At 41.4% G+C, this 26,258-nt stretch overlaps 1 protein-coding gene across 4 annotated transcripts in view; it reads right to left on the bottom strand.

Annotated features, from left to right (window-relative positions):
• The window catches only part of TEAD1 (TEA domain transcription factor 1), a 205,422-nt gene that overhangs the window by 25,844 nt on the left and 153,320 nt on the right, over positions 1–26,258 (bottom strand). For 3 of the 4 annotated variants that reach the window (XM_078853225.1, XM_073347635.2, XM_073347636.2), the window contains 4 exons: positions 20,310–20,444; positions 20,057–20,103; positions 18,872–18,933; positions 16,610–16,734 (listed from right to left, as the gene is read on the bottom strand). In XM_078853225.1, coding sequence (XP_078709351.1) covers positions 16,610–16,734; positions 18,872–18,933; positions 20,057–20,103; positions 20,310–20,444 — 369 coding nt within the window. Of the gene's footprint in view, positions 1–16,609; positions 16,735–18,871; positions 18,934–20,056; positions 20,104–20,309; positions 20,445–21,556; positions 23,430–26,258 lie in introns of those variants that run through there. The other variant, XM_073347637.2, reaches the window with a different exon arrangement.

Below are 26,258 nucleotides of genomic sequence, written 5' to 3'. Positions count from 1 at the left end.
GCCTTACCATGAGCAGGTTTAAGTCACATACCAATCATTTACACAAGAATTACAGTAATTATCGTACTATTCGGTAACAATGAGGGATTATCATAACAATATCTTCAGAGTCGCTAGATTTGCCATTTTACTTGATAATTGAATGATAACTGCAGATGAAACATGCTTGCTATACACACAAAATACACACACACTACTTCACTTACATGTGATCTACATACAGTTACACATCATTGTATTATCTTGGAGCACCAAGCACATACAAAAATTAATATATGATATTGTTGGGAACCACTGCTGTTCTTGGTTTACCTTTTAAATGTCTGGTGATCAGGGAAAACAAGCAAGCAAGAACACTGGATTTTAGGTGGTGACTATAATTCAAGATAAATTCACACTGTGGGAAGATAACATATGAGAATTTGGGGCACGTAACTGTAGGCATAGATCTTGCCGGACATGAGTAAAATTTGAGCGCAAGGTTCAACTCTAAACAATGATTTGACAGGCTGTGTGCCGGAGACAGTGTTTCCAGGGCTAGTTGAGATAAGTGGGAACGCGCTGAACTGATTAACTTGAAATGCAGATAAAGGGAGGAAATAAGCAATCGGTCCTTACACAATCTCCAAAGTTATTGGTCCTTACATGATCTGCACAACGTCCAACCCAATTAGATCCAACAAGTAGAGATGTTAGTGGCAAGGAAAAATGTACATAAACTGTCTAGCATGTGACATGCTTGAACTGGAACTGGTATCACCCAGTACTTAAACCCCTGCACCTGGGTGGCCTCGTCCACGTGGTCATAGAGCTGTCACATGCCTAATAAAGTAACTTGAGTGATGAGCAGGAGTCAAATTGAGTTGTTTGGGATCCTGAGAATGGGATAAAGTGTTCTCTCAGAACTGGATGAGGTATTCTGGATAAGCCAAGTGCAAGAAGTCTTGGAAGGAATCCCAACATTATTGTCTTGCAAAATAATCTGGTAAAACATTTCTTCGGACATTATACATTTTTACGGTCTGGAAAATAATGTAGTAGAGTCCTCAGAATCCAAACTTAAATCAAAGAGACGTTATGTATATAGGACTACAGAGCAGATCACAGAGCCTTTATGCTGCTTAAATATAAAAGCAAAGTTAAAGACAGCTGTAAAGTTACTCTAATTGCCTGCAGATCTTGCCAAAGTACCAGATGCTGCTGTAGCAAAAATTCTGACAGGATATAGTGGCACAGATGGTATGACGTCACCTGAGAATATTCTTAGGATGTAAATGTTTATTTTGACATTGCATGTGTGATTATTTTCCGCTTATGTTGCTGTAATTCCTACATGAAATAGAATCATTACTAATCTAATTAGATAAGGCATATTTCTACAGGCTCATAAATGACACCACAATATTAGGCACAAGACAAATTTGTTATATGGGCGGTCTCCATGAAAAGTGTGTATATATGAAAGCGATGAGGTTAAGTTACATGGCTATATCTTCTGAGCCTATTAGTGTTTGAAAAGATCAAGAACATCTTCATTGTAAGCAAACTTCACTATTATTTCAGGCTGCGTATTCCAGAATTATTGAAGTACATTAGTACTGAGGAATTTGCCCATGCCACAGTATTTAAAGGATTTACATTTGACATATACATTATTATATACTTTAAATACTGTAAACCACAGTGGGTCAAATCCTGTGTTTTTTTTAAGCATAGCAACTACATCAAAGTTTACAGACTACATTCCTGAGCTATTTCATCTGCAGAGTCTGCATTACACTCCATGCCCTAGAGATGGCTGCCTTTTACTGAACTCCTTCCCTTAAAAAATTCTAAATATCTGAGGAATGCAGTAAAGCCATGAAAAATGACTGCTGTCAACTAATACCACGAGAAAAATTAGAATCCACTTAGGAATTTAAAGGAACCAAGACAAATCGCCAATGTCAGAGGATGCTAACGTACAAGCTGCAGCAGAACAAAGACAAATCACCTACATTTGTTTTACTGTTCCATACATATACTGGCTCTTGTGAAATTATGTCCTTGTGTTCTACGGTTTTGCTCTTACATTCCACAAAACTAGGAGATGTGAGCTGCTACAGCTCTCTCTGATGCATTCTTGTGCTCCACAGTACCGGGGAAGGGCTCCCTGAATCTCATGCAACACAAATACATGTCTATTAAGCAAAGTTCTTTCAATTTCAGTGTCAAGATGCAGGCTGCACTGTAATTTGACATACACATACTCTCAAAGCATGAAAGCATAGAGTTTCAACCTGCAGCCTTCTACCATAGAACCAGTTGTTCCAACTATATCTTACAAGGCTAGATTGTGCCAGTTAGGCACAGCCTAGAGAGAAAAGAAATGTGGAGGTAGCACTGTCCTAGAGGATGTACTGGAAAGCATTCTGCTTACCTGAATTCCCTGGTCACAGGTGAAGCACGCTCACTATGAAAGCCCTTTGTAGGATACAGCCTCACGTCAGAGCCATAGATCCACCTCCTCTATGCCCATTTGGAATACCATGCACCTTTGGAGGAACAGGGAGGACACAATCCCTGCATTTCCTTGAACTTAGGGTCTGCAGAAATGACTGATCCTTAAAGGGGCCACACAAAGAGATGGCTCCTTGCTCCTTCCTCCCACTCCATACCCACATAAAGGCCAGACAGGCCTCAACCATCAGTTGTGCAGAGGCAAGATCCCGTGATCTTGTCTCACCCAACCTGGGACAGTTAGAAATACCTCACAAGCCAGGCCACTCCATGAAATTGACAGGCTCTTGCAAGTTTGTTCCAGCTCCAGTGGCCCTGATGACAGTGAAGCTCCAAGTTTTCAGGCGGAAAGGTCATGCATGCAGCAATGAAACCAGGGAGATTGCCTATCATTTCAGCCACAGCAACAAGGCATTCGGTGAAACTGCCATCATCAGCAGTAAGGAAGGGAGAGAACTGGATTAACTGGTTCTGTGTCTTATGGATCAAAACAAAAACCCAACAAAGCAGCTCTCTCAAATGGCCCTGTGCTGCATGTCTTCTATCCCTGCTGAAACAAAAAGAGGCCCTCTCTGTTCACTTTGGGTTGAATGTACTCTACACCAGTGGTTCCCATTGGGGGCTCGCGAAATATATCAGGGGGGTCTCAGAAAAAAATTCTGTAATGGCGGACAGAGCCGTCCCTAAGGACCCTGGGTGCTGGGACTGGCAGCCCGAGCCCCGGGACCGTGACTTCCTGGCAGAACAAGTTTAAGCTTTGTTGTCGTCGTACACTGTTTGCCTGGACTGCTCAAGACCTGAATGCTTGTGGGAGGAACTCTTTAATTGAGTTGGCTTCTTAAATACCTTCATGCTGTTTCACATCTGTTACTCCTTGATGAAACATGTAGAAGGCTTAATCGAAGTGATATGAGCTACAAAAGTGAAATCTTGGAAGAGTGTTGCCGTTTTCATAATGTAATAAAATTAATAATGTAATGATAAATAATAATGTAATAATAAATGGTGTGTAATAACTGTGTCATAAAAAACCAAAATTATTTCCAAGATCACTGCTTCTATCATTTATGCTTAGGTAAGGGAGAAAATCCCTGGAAATATTCATTTTTAGGAGGGGGTTTGCGAGATTTGATATTTTTGTGAAAGGGGTTTGCAGGGTGCTAAAATTTAGGAACCACTGCTCTACACCAAAGTGAGCAATGGACTAAACTGGAAGCTCAGAAAGAAAGGGTGGGTGAAAGGCTCGTGGTCTCGCTTGGCTCTGCCCAAGACACTTGGGGTATGTCTACTCTGTGATAAAAGACCCACAGCACAACAGCAGGTGGTCTGGGTCAACTGGCTCAGGCTCGTTGGGCTTGGGCTGTGGGGCTATAAAATTGCAGTGTAGTTGTTCGGGCTTGGGCTGGAGCCTGAGCTCTGGGACCCATCCCACTCAAGGGGTCTCAGAGCCTGAGCTCCAGCTCAAATGTCTACACTGCAGGGGTTTTATTGCAGTGTAGACATACTCTTGATGAGGCAGCAAACAACCTTGCTCTAGTGGCTGGGGTTCTATAGATGTATCCTGTTTCGTGATCTGCTGTAGCTGAGATGTCTATCTACAAGGTACTACTGCTTGTGTCAGGTTAACAAACTGTACTATCGGAGGAAAAAGGAACAAAATGGGATAACTAAAAAATAATCGCCAAGACAAGAAGAGTCTGCATGCTACTGTAACCTGCATTGCCTTGGCTCTGAGGCATGGCCTTATCGGTAAATCTGACACCCTTTAATTTCCTGCTGATGTGAGAAAATAACTTACCCTGCCAAGAATTCCCTTTATTTCTAATAAAATTTTAGTGACTAAAATGTTCATTCCCACAGATTTAGCTTTCCACGGAAGGGGATCAGGACAGAGTTGGCCTAGCAATATTTTAACATAGCACGGGGGGCTGGTAGCACTGCCTATTGTTAAGGTTGCCTAGCACTTCCCATTCTAAGAACCTGGTTTCCATTGCTTATAACTTTTTCAGACTAACTATCTGGGCTGAAATTTTCGATGGTGGGTGTCTTGTCAGGATGAATTGTTCTGGAAAATTTCAGCCGAAACCTGTCAGCCATTGCTGACAATAGGGCTAAGGAAAAATACAGTGTTTTGCCCATGTTAAAAATATCCCCCCAAACTTCTTCGGAGAAGCTCTAGCACCCCCATGCTTTAAAGCAGGGACTTGAAATTTGGCAAGGGGTGGCCTTTGTGTTAAGCACATGCCCTTTGCCATCCCAGTGAAAATCTGCCCAAATTTGACCAAGTTACAAATCTCTGAAAAAATGCAGTTTGCACATGCTCAGTAGAGACTTCTTAGATTTTTAGCAGATGAGTAAGACTTTCCCTGACATTCCCGCTCTGGTCTGTTGCGGGCCATGCCAGGTCAGGGTCTGAGCACCTGAACTGAAAGCAGGGGGCCTGTCTCTCCTTTGCTGTCATTGGCTCCTCTCCTGGCAGGGGGGCGAGAACCAGATCTGCAGGGTGGGGCAGGAACAGGGGAACAGAGTGGGACAGGAAGCTTGGGGGTAGGACAGAAACTGGAAATGAGTGGGATAAAGAGTAGGAACCAGTTAGCTGGCTGGGAGGGCGGGGGGGTGAGAGGGGGAGGCCTGACTAGGAAACAGGGTAGAGGGGAGAACCAGGACTGGCTGGGGACAGGGACAAAGAAGCAGGCGGGCACTGAGATTAGATGAAGAGCCTGGGGAGGGAGATTGTGCCTGGGAGCTAGTGAAGACTGGAAATGACTGGAGGGGGAGTTGGGGTGTGACTGGAGGCCAGGGTAGGAGAGAGAGACAAACCGAATGAGGAACTGGGGAGTGGCAGAGAAATTTGGACTGGCTGGGCAAGGAGACTAAGAATGAAAAGCTGGGGGAAATGGAATGACTGTGCAAGGAGACTGGGACTGTGATGGGGAGTTAGGAGGGGTGAAACTAGATCTTGCTGGGCATGGAGATTGTGGAATGAAGACAACAACTGTCTGTATGAGGACAATGGGACTGGGGCCAGATACCAGGGTTAGAGAAGAGACAGGATAGGGAGCAGGTGGGGGACAGAAAGGGTCCTGTTTGGAGAAAACAGGTAGAAAAGAGTCTCTGCTCACTAGATCACATTCGCCTCCAGAGCCTGGAATGGACCCCAAGATCCCTGATCCACTATTCCTCTGCCCCCTCTAGTGCTGGGTCCACAAAAAAGATGACAAGCTACTATTGCTACCAATTACTCCGGTAGCTTAAATGACAGAGATCTGTGGGTTGAAAGGTTCCAAGCCCACTGAAGAACCATGGCATTAAGATGATGGCACTGGATGGAATTTCTGTTGTTTCAGGTTTGCCTTTTAAAAAAACTAGGGAATTACACACAAAAAGCCCCTCCTTTAATTACAAGAACATTATTAAATTTGCAAAGTCAAACAACTGCAATTTAAGAAACAAGCTAGATCCTACAGCTGTGTTTGGCAGGGTTAGCGCATGATACAGTGCTCCTGGCTAGCTACCAAGGTATAATTATTTGCATTTATCCCCACACTGATACACTTCCCAATTCACATCTTGACCATTAGTGAGAATCAACAAGGGTTCATTGTAATTTTACATCCCTAAAAACCCACTTCCATTATTTGCAATCCTCTCTTAGGAGTTTTTGAAATAAAATATCTCTGCTGATTCCACTTTCCACTTGTCAGCCGTGGTCCCCTATGCATCTAATGAAGTCAAAATTAATACGGTTATTTTTACTCCCTGGGTTTTGCACAAGCACCAATAACGATCTTGGCAGAGCTCTGGAAGCAGTGTTTGCTCACTAATTGTGACTGCAGAGCAAGCAGGGGGAGCCAACAAAATTGATTTTTTTTTTTGGGTAGGTTCTGCCAAAAAAAAAAAAATGGTGGTTATTATTTTATTTTGAAAATGTTTACTAAGAGTGACAGATTTTGAACAAGAATGATGTGGATGATCTTTCACACCTGGTCACACTAACTTTAAGGAAGGCCAACTTTGGAGAATTAGTTACTGCCATGTCTTTCTACTCATTCCCACCAATATTTGCATACTGGACAACGAAGTTTGGGCACCTATGGTCACAATCCTGCCACAGGTAGAGGTAGTCACAACTATGCAGGTAGATGCCCTACACTTGCACAGACCCCCTTGAAGCCAATGGGGCTCCATGCAGCCACAAGGGACTGCTATCAAATAGCCTGTTTCAGGATTATATCAATACTAAACCAATGGGAACTGTCCGTTCTGAGCACCTCTGAAAAAATCAGGGCACTTTAATTTAGATGTCTAAATACAGAGTATTTTGACAATTTACTTATCAAAGTAAAGTTTTAAAATTTTACAGAGTATGACATATGTTCATTTCACAGTGCAGACGCATACTCACTATACACGTCAACAGAAGTGAACTCCATATTTTTGTGTACTTAATTCAACTTTATATTAAAATAAACTTGAATCTAGAGTCCACCACACTAAATTAATTCTTTTTAAAAGATTGATCCATCTACATTTAAGTGTATTTGCTCTTCTTTTTATGTAAGAAGGAGGCTAGACAAAGAGTTTCATACAACCAAAAAGTTGACATCTTTGATATGCTGCCTATCAAGAGTACAAGAGGATAAACTTCAAACACAGCTTAAGATGTGTTGATAATATAACGTAAGTAAACTCCTGAGCCTCTGCAACATTTTACACAGTTAAAATGGAGAGAATTTTTAAAATGTCATTTTTTTTTGTCATCAGCTGAGGTGGTTTGGTTAACTTTTTGCATTTTATTGCATTTGCACAATGAGAACAGGTTAGCAGTTTCACTTTTATGATCCATTTCTAGTCAGCTTCACTTTGTGGCTCTCATTCACAATGCTCTCTGACTCACAATACTACAGGATAATGTTTAAATGCAAAAGCCTTGTTTAAAAAAAACAAACTCGGAAATAAAAAATAAGAGACATTTCCATTAAGATTATATCTCCCTACCACTGTTTCTTTTTAAAACAAATTCTGATTTTTGGACCTAATGCTATTACCCCACATTACGGGTAGGTGGGTTAATTTGGAAAATTTGCTCTTCATGCTATTCTTTGTAGCTGTAAGGAATTTTAGATGTAAAACTGTTTCAAGTGCTGGAAGTTGCTGTGAAAGCAGTCATCACAGTTGAATGCTCAGGAGAGAGGGAAGAAAAAAAAATTTTTTTGGAGGTAGACTGACTAATAGATACGTAATCAGATCAATTTGGGCTGCAACAGGAGACTCAGACAGGTAAAATATATTTAGGAGAAGGTCTATTGTATTGAAATTATAATAATTTAACTTTTTGAGTCTTTGCATGTTAGAAACACCTGTGAGGAAGACAATAGTTTAGGCTCTCTCTAATCTGCCTGAGGATTCAACTTCTGCTTGTTAGAGAACACATTTACTTGGTTTAACCATGAATAGAAATTTGTTCTGAACTTCCCAGGAACTCTTATAGTGAAACCACAAAGCACCTAAGTAAAGAGATCTTAGGCTGACAGTAACATACTGGTAAATATGATCATTTAATTTGGTGAGGTTCCAAATATACAGAGTTGGAATACAATTAAAGAAAAGTACTTTTTCTCTTACAAAGTGAGATTTCTCTGACAAGGTGAAATTCTATAGTTTGTTTGTAAGGACAAAGGACCACCAAACTAATAAACGACCAGAGAATTTGGAAGAAAAAGCAGAAGGAATTTGGCACGTGTATGTTTAGTTGTTTTTCACATTAAAGAGGGAGTCACTTTATTCATCCGGAGCTGCAGAATCAATATTCAGAGATGTTCCAAGTGTGGCATCCTACATCTTACCTTGCAATTTCCAAAAATACTGAAAGCTAAAGTAGGCTAATTATTTCCATTCTATAATTTTAGAAGGTTTTTGCTATTTAAAATTTCACCTTTAAATGGAATAATTCTGTGATTTGGAAAAAGAATCCTCCAAGGGACAGGAGTCTATGGAGCAGGTTTGAAATCTACTAGAATACTGACCCTGAATTCATAGAACTGCCTGATAGTTACAGGCTCTTGTACTTTTACATGTTCATTACCATTGGAAGGGCACCAGAAATCTTTAATGCCCCAGCCCTGCAATAAGTTCTGTGTGGATACACTTTTAAAACACACTGAAGTCAACAGGACACTGTCCAGGCAAATAAGGCCTAAAGTAAAAAATAGTACTTAATTCTATTTACTGTGAAATATTACTGGTAAAAAAGTACTGAAAGACTATTTCATGGGTGGCCAAACTACCCCACACCTCCCTACCACCATTCTCCACCTACTAGACTGGGGGTGGGAGGAGCTCAGGACCTCTGCTTGCAGCAGGGTGATAGGGTAGGGGCTTCTGCCCAGAGGGGAGGGAGGGTCTCGGGGCTTTAGCAGGAGCAGGGCTGAAACCCCAAGCCCCGCAGGTGCCTCCCCTGGGGCAGAAGCCTCGAACCCCAGCAGGCGTGCCCTGGCTCTCCAATTTCTGAAGATTGTCATATTCGGCACAGAGGGTCAGTAAGTTTGGCCACGCTTGGACTATTTCAAGGACGGAGTAAATTGTTACATGATTCTGGTTTAAAAGCTTCTGTAGATTCTTGTTTAAAAGCTTACATATATTCATTAGGTCAAAAGAGGAACAAAGCAGTACAACAACCTAAAACTTCATTGCTTAAAACGTACATAACTATTGTGCACTTCTTGTTTGTAAATTATTTCTATATTAGGAAAAAATTAACACTGATTTCCATACTAGCAGATTCCCATAGCAGAGATAAAGAGCCACAACTGCAGACACAATCAGAATGTTGTGAAGCAAAGCTAAATGAGGTCAGGGTGTAGGGCTGGCATTTCGTCTCCAGGGATGGCTTTGGAGTTTGTTGGAAAATTCTCTGTCACTAAAAAAAAAAAAAAAATCCGAAGTGCCCAAGATAAATCCAGACTAAGTTTTATCAGTTGTATTTCTTGCAAAATCCAAAGAGTTCTCGGGTCATTATGTTGCCAAGGCAGAGTGCTCCCTAAAATATATATTTTTAAGGCTTTGTTCATTCTCCTTTTCAATGTTCTGAGCAAGGAAGCTTCCACTTTTGCCCTTGGGAGACTGTTCCATAGTCTTTGGACTATTCTGCATGCAATTATTTACAGTAGGATCCAGATAATCAAACCATATTAATGGTAAACTATCAGCCACCCTCAAAACTGTAAGTAACGAAGTGGGAGCTCTCACGTTTTCCCCATGAGAAGAGGACAAATTAAGTGAAGCTGCCAGAGTGACACTTCAGGAACAGCTGGATGAGCAAAGAAGCACAGCACCAACCCCTTTTATTACACAGAGCCTGCCCTCCCTGGCTAGCTTTGCGGTTCCTCGCCAACCTCTTATGGATGGCTCGTCACCCTTCCCCTCTGCTGGTTAGAAGAGCTGCAACTCCTAACATTCTGCTGACAGGCCGATCAGCTAGCTGCAGCTTGTGCCCTGCTCTTCCCACACTGCTCCTGTCATTCTCCTACACAGCTTCTCCCAGGTTGTTTGATGCTCCCACTCTTCTCCCTTCAACCCACCTCTCTGGCTCCCTTCTATCTTCTCTCCTTTCAGCCTCCTACTATTACTCCACCTCAGAGATTTTTGTCCTATTATTCCTACCCACTTGCCTTCTGAACCCTCTCCCATTGCCACTGACTCGCTGCCCAACACACAAATGGTTGAGCATTCAAACTCTGGTATGAAGGGTTAACATTTGAATTGGGCAGAAATGGAAGGAAACTGCCACAGTGGGACTAAAGAATTATATGACTTTGGGTTTATAACTGACAATAAATTTACTTTTTTTGTGCCTTATTTTTGTAAAATACAAATACTGAAGCAGCTGGTATTTTTTTTTAAAAGAAAGATACAAGTAGTTTCATAATACTGGTACTCTAGTTAACCATTCAGGTAAATGTAGTGCATTGAAACCGTGGGAGCTCCTCGCAATGCACTCCCAATCAAAGGCAAATGCTTGCGGGGTTCTCACCCCTACATGGCAGGAACTCTACAAGATATTAGGCTACTCCAAAGAGGGCTTTGTGGTATTTATCCAGGCTTTCTTCACCACTATTTTTCAATTCAAGTCTCTAACTTTTCTCTGTAATACAAGTGTATGTGTTACATTTCCCAGAAAGTCTGCACCTGCCTGGAAAATGAGAGCTCAGAGGCCTCTGCTGAGCCTTAGTCTCACTTGTACTGTACTAGTGCAATGGGTTTCATGCTGAGCTACTGCACGTAAAAATAATACTTAGGACATGACTTTTTGATACCCACAGTTGCCAGAGCAGTATGTTTTGACCATCAGTAGTCGATTATGTTGCAAATCTATTCACTTCACTCAGCTGGTTTCATATTATTAATTCCAGTGGTGTGAGTGCAGTGCACATATAATCTGGCAAAAACCTATTTGGTTAAAGCCGTTCTATTCCTCAGAGGGAGGACAATGTTTACTTTGTCAGTGAACTGCTCTATTATTCATTTTTTGAAACTGTAAGATGGCCTAGAGATACAAATGTTGTATGCTGTATAAAACAGACATGTTTTCCAAACTTTGATACATATCTATTAAACTAAATGTTACATCTTAATGTAGAATAATAATAATTCCATTATGAAAATGATATAAAGAGGATGTTTCAATTACATGGTTTTAACCACTCAGAAGTTAGGAAAGAAAATTCATTTCTTTAACTTTGCCACCCTGTGCATGTGCATCATGATGCTGTTTTTAGTTACACAATCACATACTATTTTTCAAACATACATTTTCCCTACAACTTTGGAGACACATGTGCAACATCATCTATTCCTGTGTGGCATTCTGTGTATGCCAGAGCCCATAAATCACTAATATACTAGGTGTACAGTGAATAAGCCACGGACTTCTATGCTGTACATCTTACAAGGCTGCATGAAGACAAAACCTATATGATGATATACTTCTTTATTAGGAACTTCTTAAGAGGAGGCTTTCTTGAGAACCTCCATAAATACTTGCAGAAATGTAAAACAATTAGGTCAACAAGTGTCATATTCTGACCTTATTTTCTCAACACACTGGCTCACATTTCTGGGTAGAGTGTGGATGTGGGAGCGATAGATTTACCCTTCTGTCATGCACAGACCATCATCTCCTTTGATTTGCAATGACAGGGCAATGGAACTGGTTTGCTGGTGTGCCTTTGGAAATTGATGGAACTTAATGAGTTATCAGGCAATCCTGAGAGATAAGACTACTCTGACAGATCACTCTATGGGTTGGTAGCACTTAATGGTAAATTTTGGCCTCTGCTAGAGATACAGTAACCATGAGATTTTGTTGGTTCATTTGAAAACTCTAGAAAGGGTGGCTGGAGCTGCTCTGGAGTGGCCCTGCTCCTATCTCACTAAGAGCCCAAAGGACAGCTGTGAGCAATTGTCCTCTGTGCCAAAGGTTCTCTTGTGTGGGTGTTGCAGGGATCTACAACTGACACCTTTCCTGTATAGTGTGAATATGAAGCCCCTGGAAGGACAATGTCTGCGCTGCATTCAGTATGGCACCCAGCTCTATGACACCATCACATCTGAGCCAGCCAGAACATTTGAGCAAATTACCCATTTAGATGGAACTGGGGCTTGTATGAGAGTCTTCTCTCTGTGAGTCTGTCTACATGAGGCTGACAAAGTTGGTGGGTTGAGGGAAATGGCTGGAAATATTGGCTGCACTGCTGTCAGCACCCTTCATTGAGGAAGTGTGACTGTCATTTGTTCAAGTTGGGAGTGGTGTTGGATCTTGGATACCCAGGTAGCTCCTGCAGCCAAGAGAGTTGCAGAAGCTGAAGCTAGTACAGAATGCTGCATCCCACTTATACACTGGGAGCAGGAGCACTTTATAACCAGTGCTCTGTGATCTTACTGGGGCTCCCACTAAGTTTCCAGAGGGAATTCTCCATAAATTGGTTTTAATCTACAAAACCCTAGATGATTAGGGACCTTGTTACCTGAGAATCCACCTTTCTCCTCATGAAATACAGCCACCAATGAGACCAGCAAAGACACTTGGGTGGGCGCTCCCTTGATACAAAAGACAGAAAGCTGCTGACAGTACATTGTCTGAGAAGAGTTAATGACTTTGGAACTCATTCTCAGCCTTGGTATTCCAGAGTCTGGATTTGTGCATGCTGCCAGGGGCATCTCTTTCCCCAGGCTCTTGAGGAGGGGAGTAAGTTGTTATATTTATGGGCAGTCCTCTTGAATGTTTTTAAATTATGGTATAGGTGCTCAGAGCACAGGATGGGGGCCTATAGATATTGTATCTCTATACATTTAAGAAAAATAAAACATTCAGCATAAATTTACTGCAGGAGTAATTCCACTGAGTTCATAGTCTCTAAGGTCAGAAGGGACCACTGTGATAATCCACGCTAACCTCTTGTATAACACAGGCCCGAGCGATTCTCTGAAGTAATTCCTATTTGAACTAGAGCATCTTTTAGAAAAACATCCATTCTTGATTTTAAAACTGCCAATGATAGAAAATCCACCACAACCCTTAGTAAGTTGTTCTAATGGTTAATTATGCTCACTGTTAACAATTTACACCATATTTCTAGTGCAAATTTGTCTAGCTTCAGTTTCAGCCACTGGATCTTGTTATACCTCTGTCTGCTAGATGGAAGAGGCCATTGTAAAATATTTGTTCCCCATGTAGGCACTTATAAACTGTGATCAAGGCACCCCTCAACCTTCCTTTGTTAAGCTAAATAGATTGAGCTTCTTGAGTCTATCATTTTAAAGCATGGTTACTATTCCTTCAATCATTCTCACAGCTCTTCCCTGAACTCTCTCCAATGTATTAACATACTTCTTAAATTGTGGAGACCACAACTGAACACAGTACTCGAAGTGCAGCTGCACCAATGCTAAATACAGGACTCCTTGCTCCTACGCAAGATTCCCCAGCTGATACATCCAAGGATCGCACTATAGCCCTCCTGGTCACAGTGTCACACTGGGAGCTCACATAACCCCAGAATCTTTTTCAGAATCACGGTCTCCCAGGATAGAGTCCCCCATCCTGTAAGTACAGCCTACGTCATTTGTTCCCAGATTTATACAGTTTACCATTCCCTCTCAAGGAAATCACTCCTGATTTACACTGAGGTAAAGGAGCTCAGAGTCTGACCCCCAGAGTATATTAAAGCCACTGCATTAGGCAAGAACATAGAAACAAGGGTGCTACTTTTGATCCAAATGAATAATGGAATTGATGGAATGCATAACCAGGGGGATAAAAAAACAATAGTATAAATATACAAAAGTTAGTGGAGTTACTCTGGATACAGACCGGTGTAACAGAGTAGAACTGTCCCTCTCTCTAAATACAGACACTCCAGTTAAACCAGCATGCCAAAATATGACAGTTAGCAACCCAACATATGGTCATATATTTTAATATCTCACTGCTAAAATATATTGCACTTTTTAGTTTAATGTTTCTCTGTTTTAAGGATTCCTTTGATGTAAGGTTGCTGTACTATGTCTCTGATCTCTATTATGCAGTGTAAACACTCCCTTGATAACATCACCTAGCTATAGCCCATAAATTCTATGGTTTCCAGAACAGAATTATAAACACCATGTAACAGCTCCATGCTACTCCAAGCTACTGTATTTTACCAGCAATTTGAAGAAGAAAGGACTGTCTATACCACATGCTCATCAGAGTATTTGCTTTTCAGCAATAATCTCAATAAAAATTCACAGGTTCAACAACATGTTTTTCCACTGCAAACTGACACAAGCTCTTTTGATTCATGGTGTTTTGTGACATGCAGTAGGAGAGTTAAGCTGATAAGTTTTCATGGCAAAGACACAACACAGTGATTAATATTAGGAGCTATTTCATCAAATGAGCTCACTAATGGTTGGATTAAATAAGAAATATTACACTCAGCTCCATGGACTTGCCTGAGATTTTGCAGTGCAGAATCTAGATATTTTTTAAATATTGAATTTGGCACTGAGAAACGGACTGAAGTCAAAGCAAGCACCATATTTAGATCTCTAAACAGGTAAGCTTTACAAACTACTCAACTATTCTTGCTCTCTTCATCGGAGCAGAAATTTAAACAAGTTTAAAATCAAATTAGGTTAGGAAGGTTTACGCTCAGCATTTGTTTGAAGCAAAATAACTTCTTGTCCAAATGGCTGTTCCTTAAAAAATATAAACTAGGTGACTCAGTGGAATGATATGCTCCTGGAGACTCAAACTGAAAGCAACAGAAGTGATTATGCTCTTTTCTTGGTATCTAGAGAAATTTTTGCCCAAATCACAAAAGCCTGGGTTTAGCAAAGCACCTAAGGACATGCTAAATTGTAAGCATGTCCTTAAATTATATCCCTGTTCCAGAAACAACTTAAACACAAGCTTATCTCTAAGTATGTGCTTAAAACCCATTGATTTCAACAGGAATTAACCACATGCTTAAGTACACCTCTACCCCGATATAACGCTACCCTATATAACGCAGGTTCGCATACAATGCAGTAAAGTTCCAACACGCTGCTCTGAGCAGCATGTTAAGGGTGTTGGGCTGGGGCCGAGGGGCTGGATAAGGGGCAGAGAGTCTTGGGGGTGGTCGGGGCTCCCCCCCCAGGGTCTGGGAGGCAGGAGCTGTGGGGGGGGGCACTTTTGGGGGCCCTGCAGGCCCAGAGTGGCCCAGGGGATTAGCAGGGGGCCGGGAGCAGCCTGCTCCGCTTCCCTCGCCCCGGCCTCAGCCATGTCGCTCTGGGGAGGGGGCTTGAGGGAAGGGATCCCACCCGTAGGAGGCGGAGCAGCCTGGCCCCAGCCTGCTCCACTTCACCAGCTCCCAGCCGCAGCGCTCCGCTTCCCGCTGCAGGTGAGTGTGGGACCTTTCCCCAACCCCCCAGCGACATGGCTGGGGCTGGGGCAAGGAAAGCAGAGCAGGCTGGGGCCGCATTGCTCCACTTCTCGCCGCCGGTGAGTGCAGAGGACGTCCTTTCCCCAATCTCCCCGCACTCTCCAGTGGCGGGAAGCGGAGCAGTCTGGCCCCAGCCCGCTCCACTCCGCCAGCTCCCAGCCGCGGTGCTCTGCTTCCCACCACAGATGCATGCGGGACCTTTCCCCAACGCCCCAGCAACATGGCTGGGGCCAGTGCAAGGAAAGCAGAGAGGGCTGGGGGCGCGTCGCTCAGCTTCCCGCCGCTGGTGAGTGCGGGACCTTTCCCCAACGCCCCAGTGACATGGCTGGGGCCAGGGCCAGGAAAGCAGAGCAGGCTAGGGCTGCGTTGCTCCGCTTCCTGCCGCTGGTGAGTGCGGAGGATGTCCTTTCCCCAACCTCCCCGCACTCACCAGTGGCGGGAAGCGGAGCGCCGCGGCTGGGAGGTGGCGGAGTGGAGCAGGCTGGGGCCGTGTTGCTCCGCTTCCCGCCGCTGCTGGTGAGTGCCTGTTGGGGGGCGGGGGATGTGAATAGGGGTCGGAGCAGTCAGGGGACAGGGAGCAGAGGGGTTGGGTGGGGGTGGAGTCCTGGGGGTGATTAGGGATGGGGGGTCTCTGGAGCGGGTGGTCAGGGAACAAGGAACAGGGGGGCCAAAGCAAGTTCAATATAACGCGGTGAGATATTTTTGTCTCCTGAGGACCACGTTATATTGGGGTAGAGGTGTACTTTGCTGAACTGTGAACCAAATCACCATGCAATTTTGTATAACTGGAAGATTGGGTCAGCAAGCCATTAAGACTGGACAGCAATGAGGCACACTGACATAGCTATGTAGTGCAGCTTGCAGTGAAGCTGAAAGGAGGAAAACATGACACAGCCCCTCAATTTCATAAGCAATAGCTTCTATAAAAAAAAGTTGAACAGGGAAAAATTGTACTGTAATCGGAGTAATATTACAGTGCATTTATCGATATCTATCATAGCAGCCTTGAGAAATATGGCCTCAAAGTGACATCAGTGCCAACAGTGGAAAGCATGCAGGAAGAGGCTAGAAATGGGTAGGTATAACTAAGAAGAGCAGAGAACTATTTAAGTTTACTGGGCATTTCTTTGGATAACACCTACTGATTCTGGGTCTCTCTGTTGTTCAAGAAAAGCTGAGAATTCCACCAGTCTGAGTTTGGTGGTACCAATAGATCGACCCTGCCAAGCGGGAACTGAGGGTGCTGGAGCTGATGCAGGCTCAAACCCTGAAATACAAAGTATTATTGTTATGTACAAGTCAGTCAATTTCTCAACTTCCATTTTCTATATTAAATTTAACTAGGAGCCATAGGGATCTTCTTAATTCAGATTAAAAAAAAAATAAATCAACGTGGATTTATTGTTTGTTAAAGGTAAACAACATGGAAAGATGAGGATCCAACCTAGTGATCACAGTATCAATGTGGTTGGTCAATCTAAGGACAGTGTGAAACAAAAGTGGAGCTTCCTTGATTTATCTAGCTAGCGTGTCACTTTATAATCTTTGCTTAAACTATATTATTGTACACTTTACACAGCATTACAACTGACATTTCATTGGCAGCATGGTCATTCATAGGTAGCATGGTCTAATGGGAGTCAGGAGACCTGGGTTCTATTCCTGGCTCACCACTGACTTGCTGTGTGACCTTGGGCTTTCCTCTCCTGTTCCTCCTCCCACTCTTGCCTATTTACAGTGTAAGCTCTTCAAGGCAGGGCTCTTCTATGTGTTTGTGCAGAGCCTAGCACAGTGGGGCCTTTAAGCACTACTGCAATACAAATAATAATTCATGTAGGGAGATGAATCGTAACTTAAAGTGAGAATAAAGGGTCAGTGACTGGACCCATTATGAGGAAGCATGTCTACCATCAGAACTGATTCACCACAACTAAAACTGTAACTGTTCTCCTCCTTCAAATTGTGGAAAGTCACAAAAGGAGAAAGAATAAAGAAGGAGTGGAGCAACTGACCAGGGGAGATAGACAGACAAGACACCACAGAAGGTAGGGCAGAGCTAATCCCCTGAGATTTGAAAACCAAGAACGCATTTCTGAAGTGGGTTCAGAGAGATGGACAACAAGCCAGTGAAGGTGAAAGAGGAGTCAGGTAACACGTACTCCCTGGAATGGGAATCTGACTGTAATTCTTCTGCACCTCAAATCTAGATAGCGGAGATTTAGGAATCCTATATAAAAAGGGGAATTGCAACAGTCAAATGTGAATATGGATTTTAGTAATGCTGAAAATTCTGGCAGTGTTCTAGCAGTGGCAAGAAACAGATTCCAAAAGGAGATGTGAAAAACTAAAAGTTGAAGATGACTCATAATTTCTGGCATCGGGAGCAACATTACGTAATTTAGGAAAAATGAGACAAGAGTGAGATATGCAAAACTACAAAGGAAAGTTTTTACTTGGAAAGATGGCTAGCATCTTTCAAGTAATCTGTAGTAGGAAATTATAATGTAGAGAAGAATGGATAGAATCGAGAACAGCCAATAAATGACAAATAAAGGGATGAGGAAGTTTCCTGAGGGACACAGTTTGTTGACATTTGCATAGAAATAATGCCCATTATTGAAACTTAGAATGAAATGTACATGAGATGACAAATTAGGGGAAAGATCACAGGCATAGTTTTGGGCAATCATAGCCTTTTTTGCTTTGAGATATAAGGCTTCTACCAGACTAAGGAATAGCTAGCAGAGGAGAGTTCTAGTGGCACTGGCTTCTAGGGTGACCAGACAGCAAGTGTGAAAAATCGGGACGACGGTGGGGGGGGGGTAATAGGAACCTATAAAAGAAAAAGACCCAAAAATCGGGACTGTCCCTATAAAACTGGGACATCTGGTCACCCTACTGGCTTCTAACCTGAGATGCTCAGGAAGGAGAGAAAGATCAATAGTGTTTATATCGGCAGTGACATGTTTTATGCCTTGGGGGACTGAATATAAATTATTTTGGTACAATTTTAGTTCTGATTTTAAGTAAATGCAATTTACTTTCCATGAGTGAGGGAAGCAATATTTAGCCCTTAAATTGCAATATGCAGCCCATTACCCAGTATCTTCTTCATAAGTCATTTTCTTGCATCACATAAAATACCACCAGGTGATATACTTTAGTGCCACAGGAACTGCTGGCATGTATGGCAGTGCTTGGACTAGGAGTCCCTTTTTCCTACCTAAGCAGTGATTTTTCTTCATAATTTATCAATTGCTTGTCCATTGATGTCTGGAAGGGACATATGAGACTCTGGACACAGATTAGTGGGCTCTGTGGGGCTCACAAATTAACACAACACGCTCATTACTTTTCCTTATGCAATTCAGCTCTGTTTAAAGGAAGCTAAAAAATGAAGTTACCTGAAATGGGAGCTGTGACTGTTGGCTGAATAGGATACGCCTGCTGAACGAATGGCTTCACACTGGAAAAAATAGTTACACAAAATCACATACTATACAATTCACAGTTCATTCAGTTAGTTATATAGCACAAGGAAATACATTGTTAATAATATTTATACACCCAGATGTCTCTTTCCTAATAGGCATATTTAAAAGATAGTCAACAAACAGGTTATGAAGCAAGGAGGGGTCACCCCAAATGTAAAACAGAGCCTGATTCACAAGTTACTGGGCTTGACAGTGTTCACTTTAGTCAGTGGTTCTCAATCTATTTGCCATTGTGCGCCGCAGATGCAGCTCTCTGTGTGTTATGAGGACTGCATCCACATAATATATATACTACCTGTATGGCCCTGAGGATGTCACATGGGCTGCAATTGTGTGCTGACTGGACTGCAAGAGAGTTGAGAACCACTGACTCAGGTAGTAGGGAAGAATAATTCCCTCCACTGCAGGAATTACTGGATAACAGTAACAGAGGTCACACTAGATGATCATAATGGTTGCTTCTGGCCTTCTGTGAATCCAAATCCCACTGAATCCAAGAGAAAGACTCCCACTGATTTCAACGAGCTTTGGATAAGGCCTATAAAGAGAGCTGGGAGGAGGTATTCCACAGATCACGCTTTCCTGTAGGGCTGGGGCTGAATAGTCAGGTTTACAAGTCTCTTCTCTACATGAAGTTGCTGTTACCAAGGGGCCATGCAGCTTCAAACCCCACTGAACAGGGCCAGGCCTTTCATCTAGTTGTGGCTCACATGAAATGGTCATTCCCTGCCCTACAGAAAAATAGATGTCTGAGCTATCTTCCTCTACATCTCCCCCCATGTCCTGTATATAAAATGAGTGAGGTAAGATTTGTGTTGGAAACACACATATACATACACACAATTTATAGTGCAAATCTATACCATGGGGTGATTATTGTCCACAGTTAATATTCAGCTTCTGTCTTACAGAGTGTTATCACTTGTAATGTTTTAACAGGAGCGATAGGAGCTTTGTAACTGAAAAGGTTAATATAATAGTCTAATCTTCTATTTTAATCTTGCTAAGTATTTGCCTGAATAATATCCTCTGGCAATGAATTCCACTGACGAGTTACATACTGAATATAAAAGCATTCTTATTTTTCAGACTTACTCTTGTGAGGATCCCGGCTGCCCTGTTTGTATCATTCCTGGCCAAAACTAGACAGGGGGTGGGGGGGAGAAAAACAACTTTGTAATTGCCTTCTTTGTAGACTAATTTAATATATTTATACACAAAATTACTTATTAATTTTGCAAACACAGATGTAAGTACAATTTGCGCATAAATCCATTGATCTAGCCTTTATTTCCTACTGATCGTTGTTAGGAAATAAACTTTTTATTGGCATCAGTTAACAACTTACCCCGGGTGCACCAGGAAATGTAGGACGGGGAATTCCTGGCAGGCCCAACTTGTTGTGTATAGCAGTAGCTGATACTATCTGAGCGGATGACATTGCTGCCATGTGCTGGAGTGCCTTGTCCTTTGCAGTCTGATCCTTTAACATGACAATTACATGGATTCGTAAAACATTTGGCACAGCAAATCCTGTTAAATAAGTGCAGCTACAAGCACATAAGCCAAACTTAAAAGGCCACAGAAATCAAAAAATAGAAAACCATGCAGAAAAATATAGCATGAAGGCTAAAATACACTCAAATTTCCTCAAAGCAAAAATCTTCTCTCAGAGATGCATGGCAGAGCTGAATTCTCTCAGTCTGCTCTCCTGACATGCAGAGAACTCTGGAAGAGCAAATTGTTCCCCAAGTTCTGCAAATCAGATCCACATAGGCAGATCCCTTTGCAAATGCAGTGCTTCACTGACTTCATCTAAGCTTTGTCTTCAGTAGAGGTCTCCATGTATGGCTCTGATTGCAGTACTGGGACCTATGAGAGTTGAGCTCAATCATGCGGATCTGAGAGAATTTGCCCTTAATGAAAACTTTTAAGGAGAACATAGAATTACAGTCACTTGAAACAGGGCATTATTTCTCTTCATGTTTATACACAGACAAACATTTCAAATTCTGATATCCTATATATATATATTTTTTTTTTTTAAAAAATCATCACAAAAACAAGGAAATATTTGGTAACTTCCAATTTGAGAAATTTCCATTAATAATTTGCAGTGCTTCCAAAACAACAACAAAACCTGCTTTCAAGCACAGAGACCTGGCTTTTTAAAAAAAATTGTTTGAGTATAGATTTAGGAAAGTGGATGTATTAGGACAGTAAAAATAGGCACACAGTAAATTTTGTTACTCAATGGCCAGATCACATTCCTCGTTTGTAAATACTGTATTAATAAATGCTAATGTTTAGGTCCATGACTTACAGTGAAGGAACACAAGCAATAATAGGCAAGTTCATTTTTACAAGCAAAGTAGCAAGCATGCTGGCAAGGGATGCATGCTTTTATATATGGTACATGAATGTGCATATATGTTCCCTCTAAAGCTTATATGTAGTGGTATTATAGGTGAGCAGTTTCTTCCTTTGAACAGCTCCTTTAGAAACAGCACAGGCTGAGAATACAGTAAAAGCTAGCCAAAAAATCTGCCAAGCACAGCTAACGTATATAATACTTGGTTTAGTTAAAATACTTACCATGCTTGTTACCTGGATACAACAACAAACAGGTTGTTAAAATGCTTGTGTATAACAGAAGATTTTAGTAAAGTACTTCACAGCGTAATAAGAGACAAAGGAAGAGCGGTTTGCCAAATATTACATATAAGGTATAACCAAATAAATAATTTTCACCGAGGGACTGATTCATTAAAAGATAAAAAAGTAAAAACACTTGGGGAACTATGCTCTTCTCCACTGCAGAGAGCAGCAGATCTTGGGTGGTGGGTACTGGCCCTTCAGCATGTTTCCATGGCCTTGGTGTGATCCTATGGAAGCGCCTCTGTTGGATGGAGCTTTGTATATTTTGGCCTCTGCTGGTTTATAAGGGACCTGACGGCAGGTGGAGCAGGGGAGTAGCTACTCTCAGCAGCATTCTCCCTTGCACAACCTGCAGGTTTATAGGCAGAAATCCAATCAAATGTTAATGCTTCTTGAAGCAGCATTAACACCTGTGGACCCATCCATAACTGCTCCTGCACAGCCACAGGGGAAGCAGCTGAGAGCAACACGGTTCCCGTAAAAACCAGGCTGTCAGGGAGAAAAGGACAGTGGAGGGGACACTGGGACTCTGAGGCTCCTGAGGTCTCAGGAGATCTGCTATTGAAAAGGCTGACTCCACTAACAGTCCTGCACAGTGAGAAGGAATCTTCTGACTGAAAACTCTAGTAAAAATATAATATGGCCCTCAGACAATGTGTGTGGTGTCCTTGATTTCTGACTTGGTGAATATAGATTTAGGGGCTAATCCTGCAGCCTTTACTCAGGCAAAACCCGCACTGAAATTTTGAAATTAGTTGGTTTGAAAGAACCAACAATTACCTGCACAGCCTCCTCTCTAGGTATGATATATCCAGTGCCTTCACATAAACAGTGCAGCCAATTCATGGGCTTCTTTTTGAATTCCCAAATATACATTGCTCTGCTGTTATATGGAATTTGCTCCTCTGTGAATCTAAACTCTACTGGGGGTTAAATATTCAAATGCTCTGTTTGGGATATAAATGCCTAACTGGGCATTGCTCAAGCCCACAATGAATTATGCTCTTACAGACAATCAAAAAAAAGAAAAAAAAAAGAAAAAAGCTTTTCAAGATTTCTATTTTCCTACAGGAGTCGCACTTCAGAGGAGCAAGTCCAGAAATAGCACGTGTCATTTACCCTTTACTAGTGATACGTCTGACACTCATGAGTTGCAGGAGCTGTCATAGGGGCTGTGCAATGAAGAGAAAATTTGTGTAAGTTATCGTGGGGGACGAGAACGGGTAATTTAAAAAAAAATCTGATTGTGAAGAGCTAAGTGTATGTGTGTGTGTATATATACGAATAATAGAATGTACTGTTGCTATGTGCATTTAAACACCCTGCATTTCATCCCAGAGGTGCATGCCTTTCTGTAGTAGCAATGCATTTCAGTCTCTTTGACTAGTTACATTTTGAATTCTGCTAGGCTGGAAGAAGACAAGATCAGCACTGGCAATGCAAGAATAGCCCTGAGGGCAAATGTCTCACAGAGTTATAGAAGTCTATATAAGTTCTTCAACTGGTTTCAATGGAGCCACACCAATAAACATCAGCTGGGAGTCTGACCCTAGTTTAGGATTCTGAGTCTCTGGTCTGGCATAGTTTTTTAGCTGGTTAGAAAGGAAGTTTTTTCCGAGTTAAAAAGTTGCCTGGCTTAACTTCTCTTTCATTTCAAAATCAAATACTGTACAAGTAGACAAGAGGCTCTGATTTCCATTGGTCCTGAGCACACATAACTCTAGCGGAAGTCAATGAGAGCTACAGCTGATTGACACCTGTAAAATAGAGCCCAAGACACTCGTCTTTCAAAAAATCTCCATTTTAAGGTTCATTTTTTACTTGGATCAGAAAATGAAGCACTAGCCACATTTACCTTAGCTCACCTAAAAATAAACAAAACTAAATAAAAAATTGCAACAGAATGTATAGCCACATCAATTCTGCATAACCAATACAAAAGCGATCACATTGTCACTAATGAAATGCAGACACTTCTGGGGTGAAATACAATAACTAATTAATAATACATAGCAATACTCAGAACAGTTTAGGCAGAAAGTGAAGAATACTATATCCAATTAAAATAGCAGGGGGAATTTAGGCAGGCAGATTATAGTAATTACCCAAATTGGAATTTGGCCAGGACACATGGCCTACTCTAACAGAGAATGCCATGGGATCTTTAATGACCACAAGGCGTCAGGACCTTGATTTTACATCTTATCAAAGACAGAGTGCCTCAGTTATCCAGTGTATAAATTTGGAATAGCCCTACTGAAGTCAATGAAGTTACAAATATTTATACTGGGGTAAATGAGAGTAGGATTTGGACCAGAATATTCAGGAGCACAGATATTGGTTCAACATAGACTCAGAAGAAGAGGTTCCCTACAGCATTATTAACATTAATTCCTGCAGCAGCTTAAGGTATTTCTTGGATGAGTCCCATCTGGTACTGACCTGCCCTTACCCTACTTAATTTATGAGCTCTGATGGGATTACTGGTGCCCGAGAATGACACTGAAGTAAATCATGGATTTCACTTTTAAAAATCCTCTCTTCTTTTTCTCCCATTACCAAATTCTTGTATTTTGTGATATACAGTTAGAAGAACTAGACTAGATTTAGAGCTCAGTCATACCAGTAAAAATCCGGAATTCTATTGAAATCACTAGATTTTCCATTGAGCTCAGAATTTGTCTTGCAATTTTTAGCTGTCTCCAACTTGAAGTTATAAGCCTTTTGAAAGATTTTGTGTGTGTGTGCGCGCGCACGTGTGCACACGTGGACAAGGGGTAAATTGTCAGAATCTAACAAATGGATTACACAACTTTTAATGAACCAGACCCCTAGCGTTTATGTTACACACATTATTTTGGAATGTGGATCACTGTCACATTAACAGAGGACAATTCTCCAGAATCATCCACTTTACATCCAAATTACAAATTTAAATACATTAAAAGAAACATAGGGTAAAACAAGTTTTACGTAACCAGCACATTAGGATTTGTGCTTGACTTTCTTTTAATCCAACATAAACAACAGAATAATCAATCAGTTTACTGTAGTTCTACTAAAAGAAAAAGGATCTGTTATCCTAGAATGATAAATGGGGCTTTCAATACCACATTGACTAGATGGATTTTGAAAAAATATCTAAGACATAAGAAAATTAAGGGTAACAAAAGATCATGTGAATTCAAAACGCCCTAAAACCTATTGAATGATTTTTTAAGACAAAACTTTTCTTGTAGGAGAAAAACATGATGTGGTGAAGAAGAAACAGCAATTTTGCTCACAAAATGGATTTTACAGTGTAGCATAAGACACTGACATAAAATAGTTTCCTAATAAGTAATTTTGCAGATGTTATTTCTGCTCATATATTATATTGATTCAAATAACCTTTGCAATTATTAGCTGTAGCTCAAAAAAGATAAACAAATCGTGAAACTATACAATTTTTCTGGACAAAAGAGAGAGAGCACTTGAATGTTTCTAGCCCTGCTCTCCAATTTGCTTATTATTAGAGAAGACAGTAGTAAATACAAAAGCTGGCTATTTCAGCCAGGCAATAGCTAATGCCAAGAAGAGAATGCGCATTCAAAGCTGTCCCAACTTGCTGCCTAATGAGTAGCAATTAATCCATTTTATTGTATTTCAAAATGCTGAAGACTCCATTCACATCAAAGGGAATTTTTCAAGGCTTTTATCATTGTTCATTTAAAACGTATAGAGCTATCTTTAGCATTCTATCATTGTCAACAATAATATTTTTTTATCCCTCAGTGTGGAATGTAGAATAATGGATTTTAAAACATGTAATACGTATGAACTGTAGGCATTTTAATGTTTCTTTTTTGCTTCTCTTTTAATTAATCTTATACGATGAAAGAATATCTAAAATCAAAGTCAAAGATAGGAGTGGATTCTGGTGTATGGACTTTTACTTGAATTCTGTATCCTTGCTCTTTATTTAGGCAAAACTCCCACTGGCTTCAATAGTAGTTTTTCTTGAATGCGGCGTGAGGATTCAGTTCACCATTAGCATGGAGAAGGGAAAGTAGAATTTTTATCTGATAAAGCTGTTTCTGCATCTCAGATATACCAGTTCAGAAAGATGGGTTGCAGCATTTCCTGTCTGAGTGACAGTAACCATCACCAAGAGGAACTGCCTCTGAGTTTTGTCTCCAAGAACATCACTCTCCCACCCTCTCTTGCCTCTTTCTCCAGGAGGCTTCCATAACCTTAGAAACTGTTTAAAGATGCGGGTGGGGAGGCTAAGATCCCTAAAAAAAACCTACAATATTTGAAATCCTGGCCTAAAGGAAATAGGATGCATTCCCCTCCCTGGCGAGATCTGTGGGACACTTCAGATTGGTGTATTTGAGATGCAGTAACAACGATTACAGGTAAAAATTTTCCTGCATGCTAAGATTCACCAATCCAGAGTGATTGTTGGCGTAGTGCCAGGTAAATTATTACAAGGACAACCATACTGCACCCTCAAAAATACTTTCCGTCGAGACTTTCCTCTCACTATTCAGGAAGAGGATGCTGGCAAACAGCCTTTACAAGGAGTGGGTAAGAAATATTATCTGTCAGGTAAGCTTCAACAATATGCCAGCCAATTCCTAGAGTAACCATAGCTTTG

The sequence above is a fragment of the Lepidochelys kempii genome, chromosome 6 (genome assembly GCF_965140285.1).
Source record: "Lepidochelys kempii isolate rLepKem1 chromosome 6, rLepKem1.hap1, whole genome shotgun sequence".
In the NCBI taxonomy this organism is placed as follows: Eukaryota; Metazoa; Chordata; order Testudines; family Cheloniidae; genus Lepidochelys; species Lepidochelys kempii.
The sequence above is the reverse complement of the archived record's forward strand: the minus strand, read 5'-3'. Positions and strand labels throughout refer to the sequence as shown.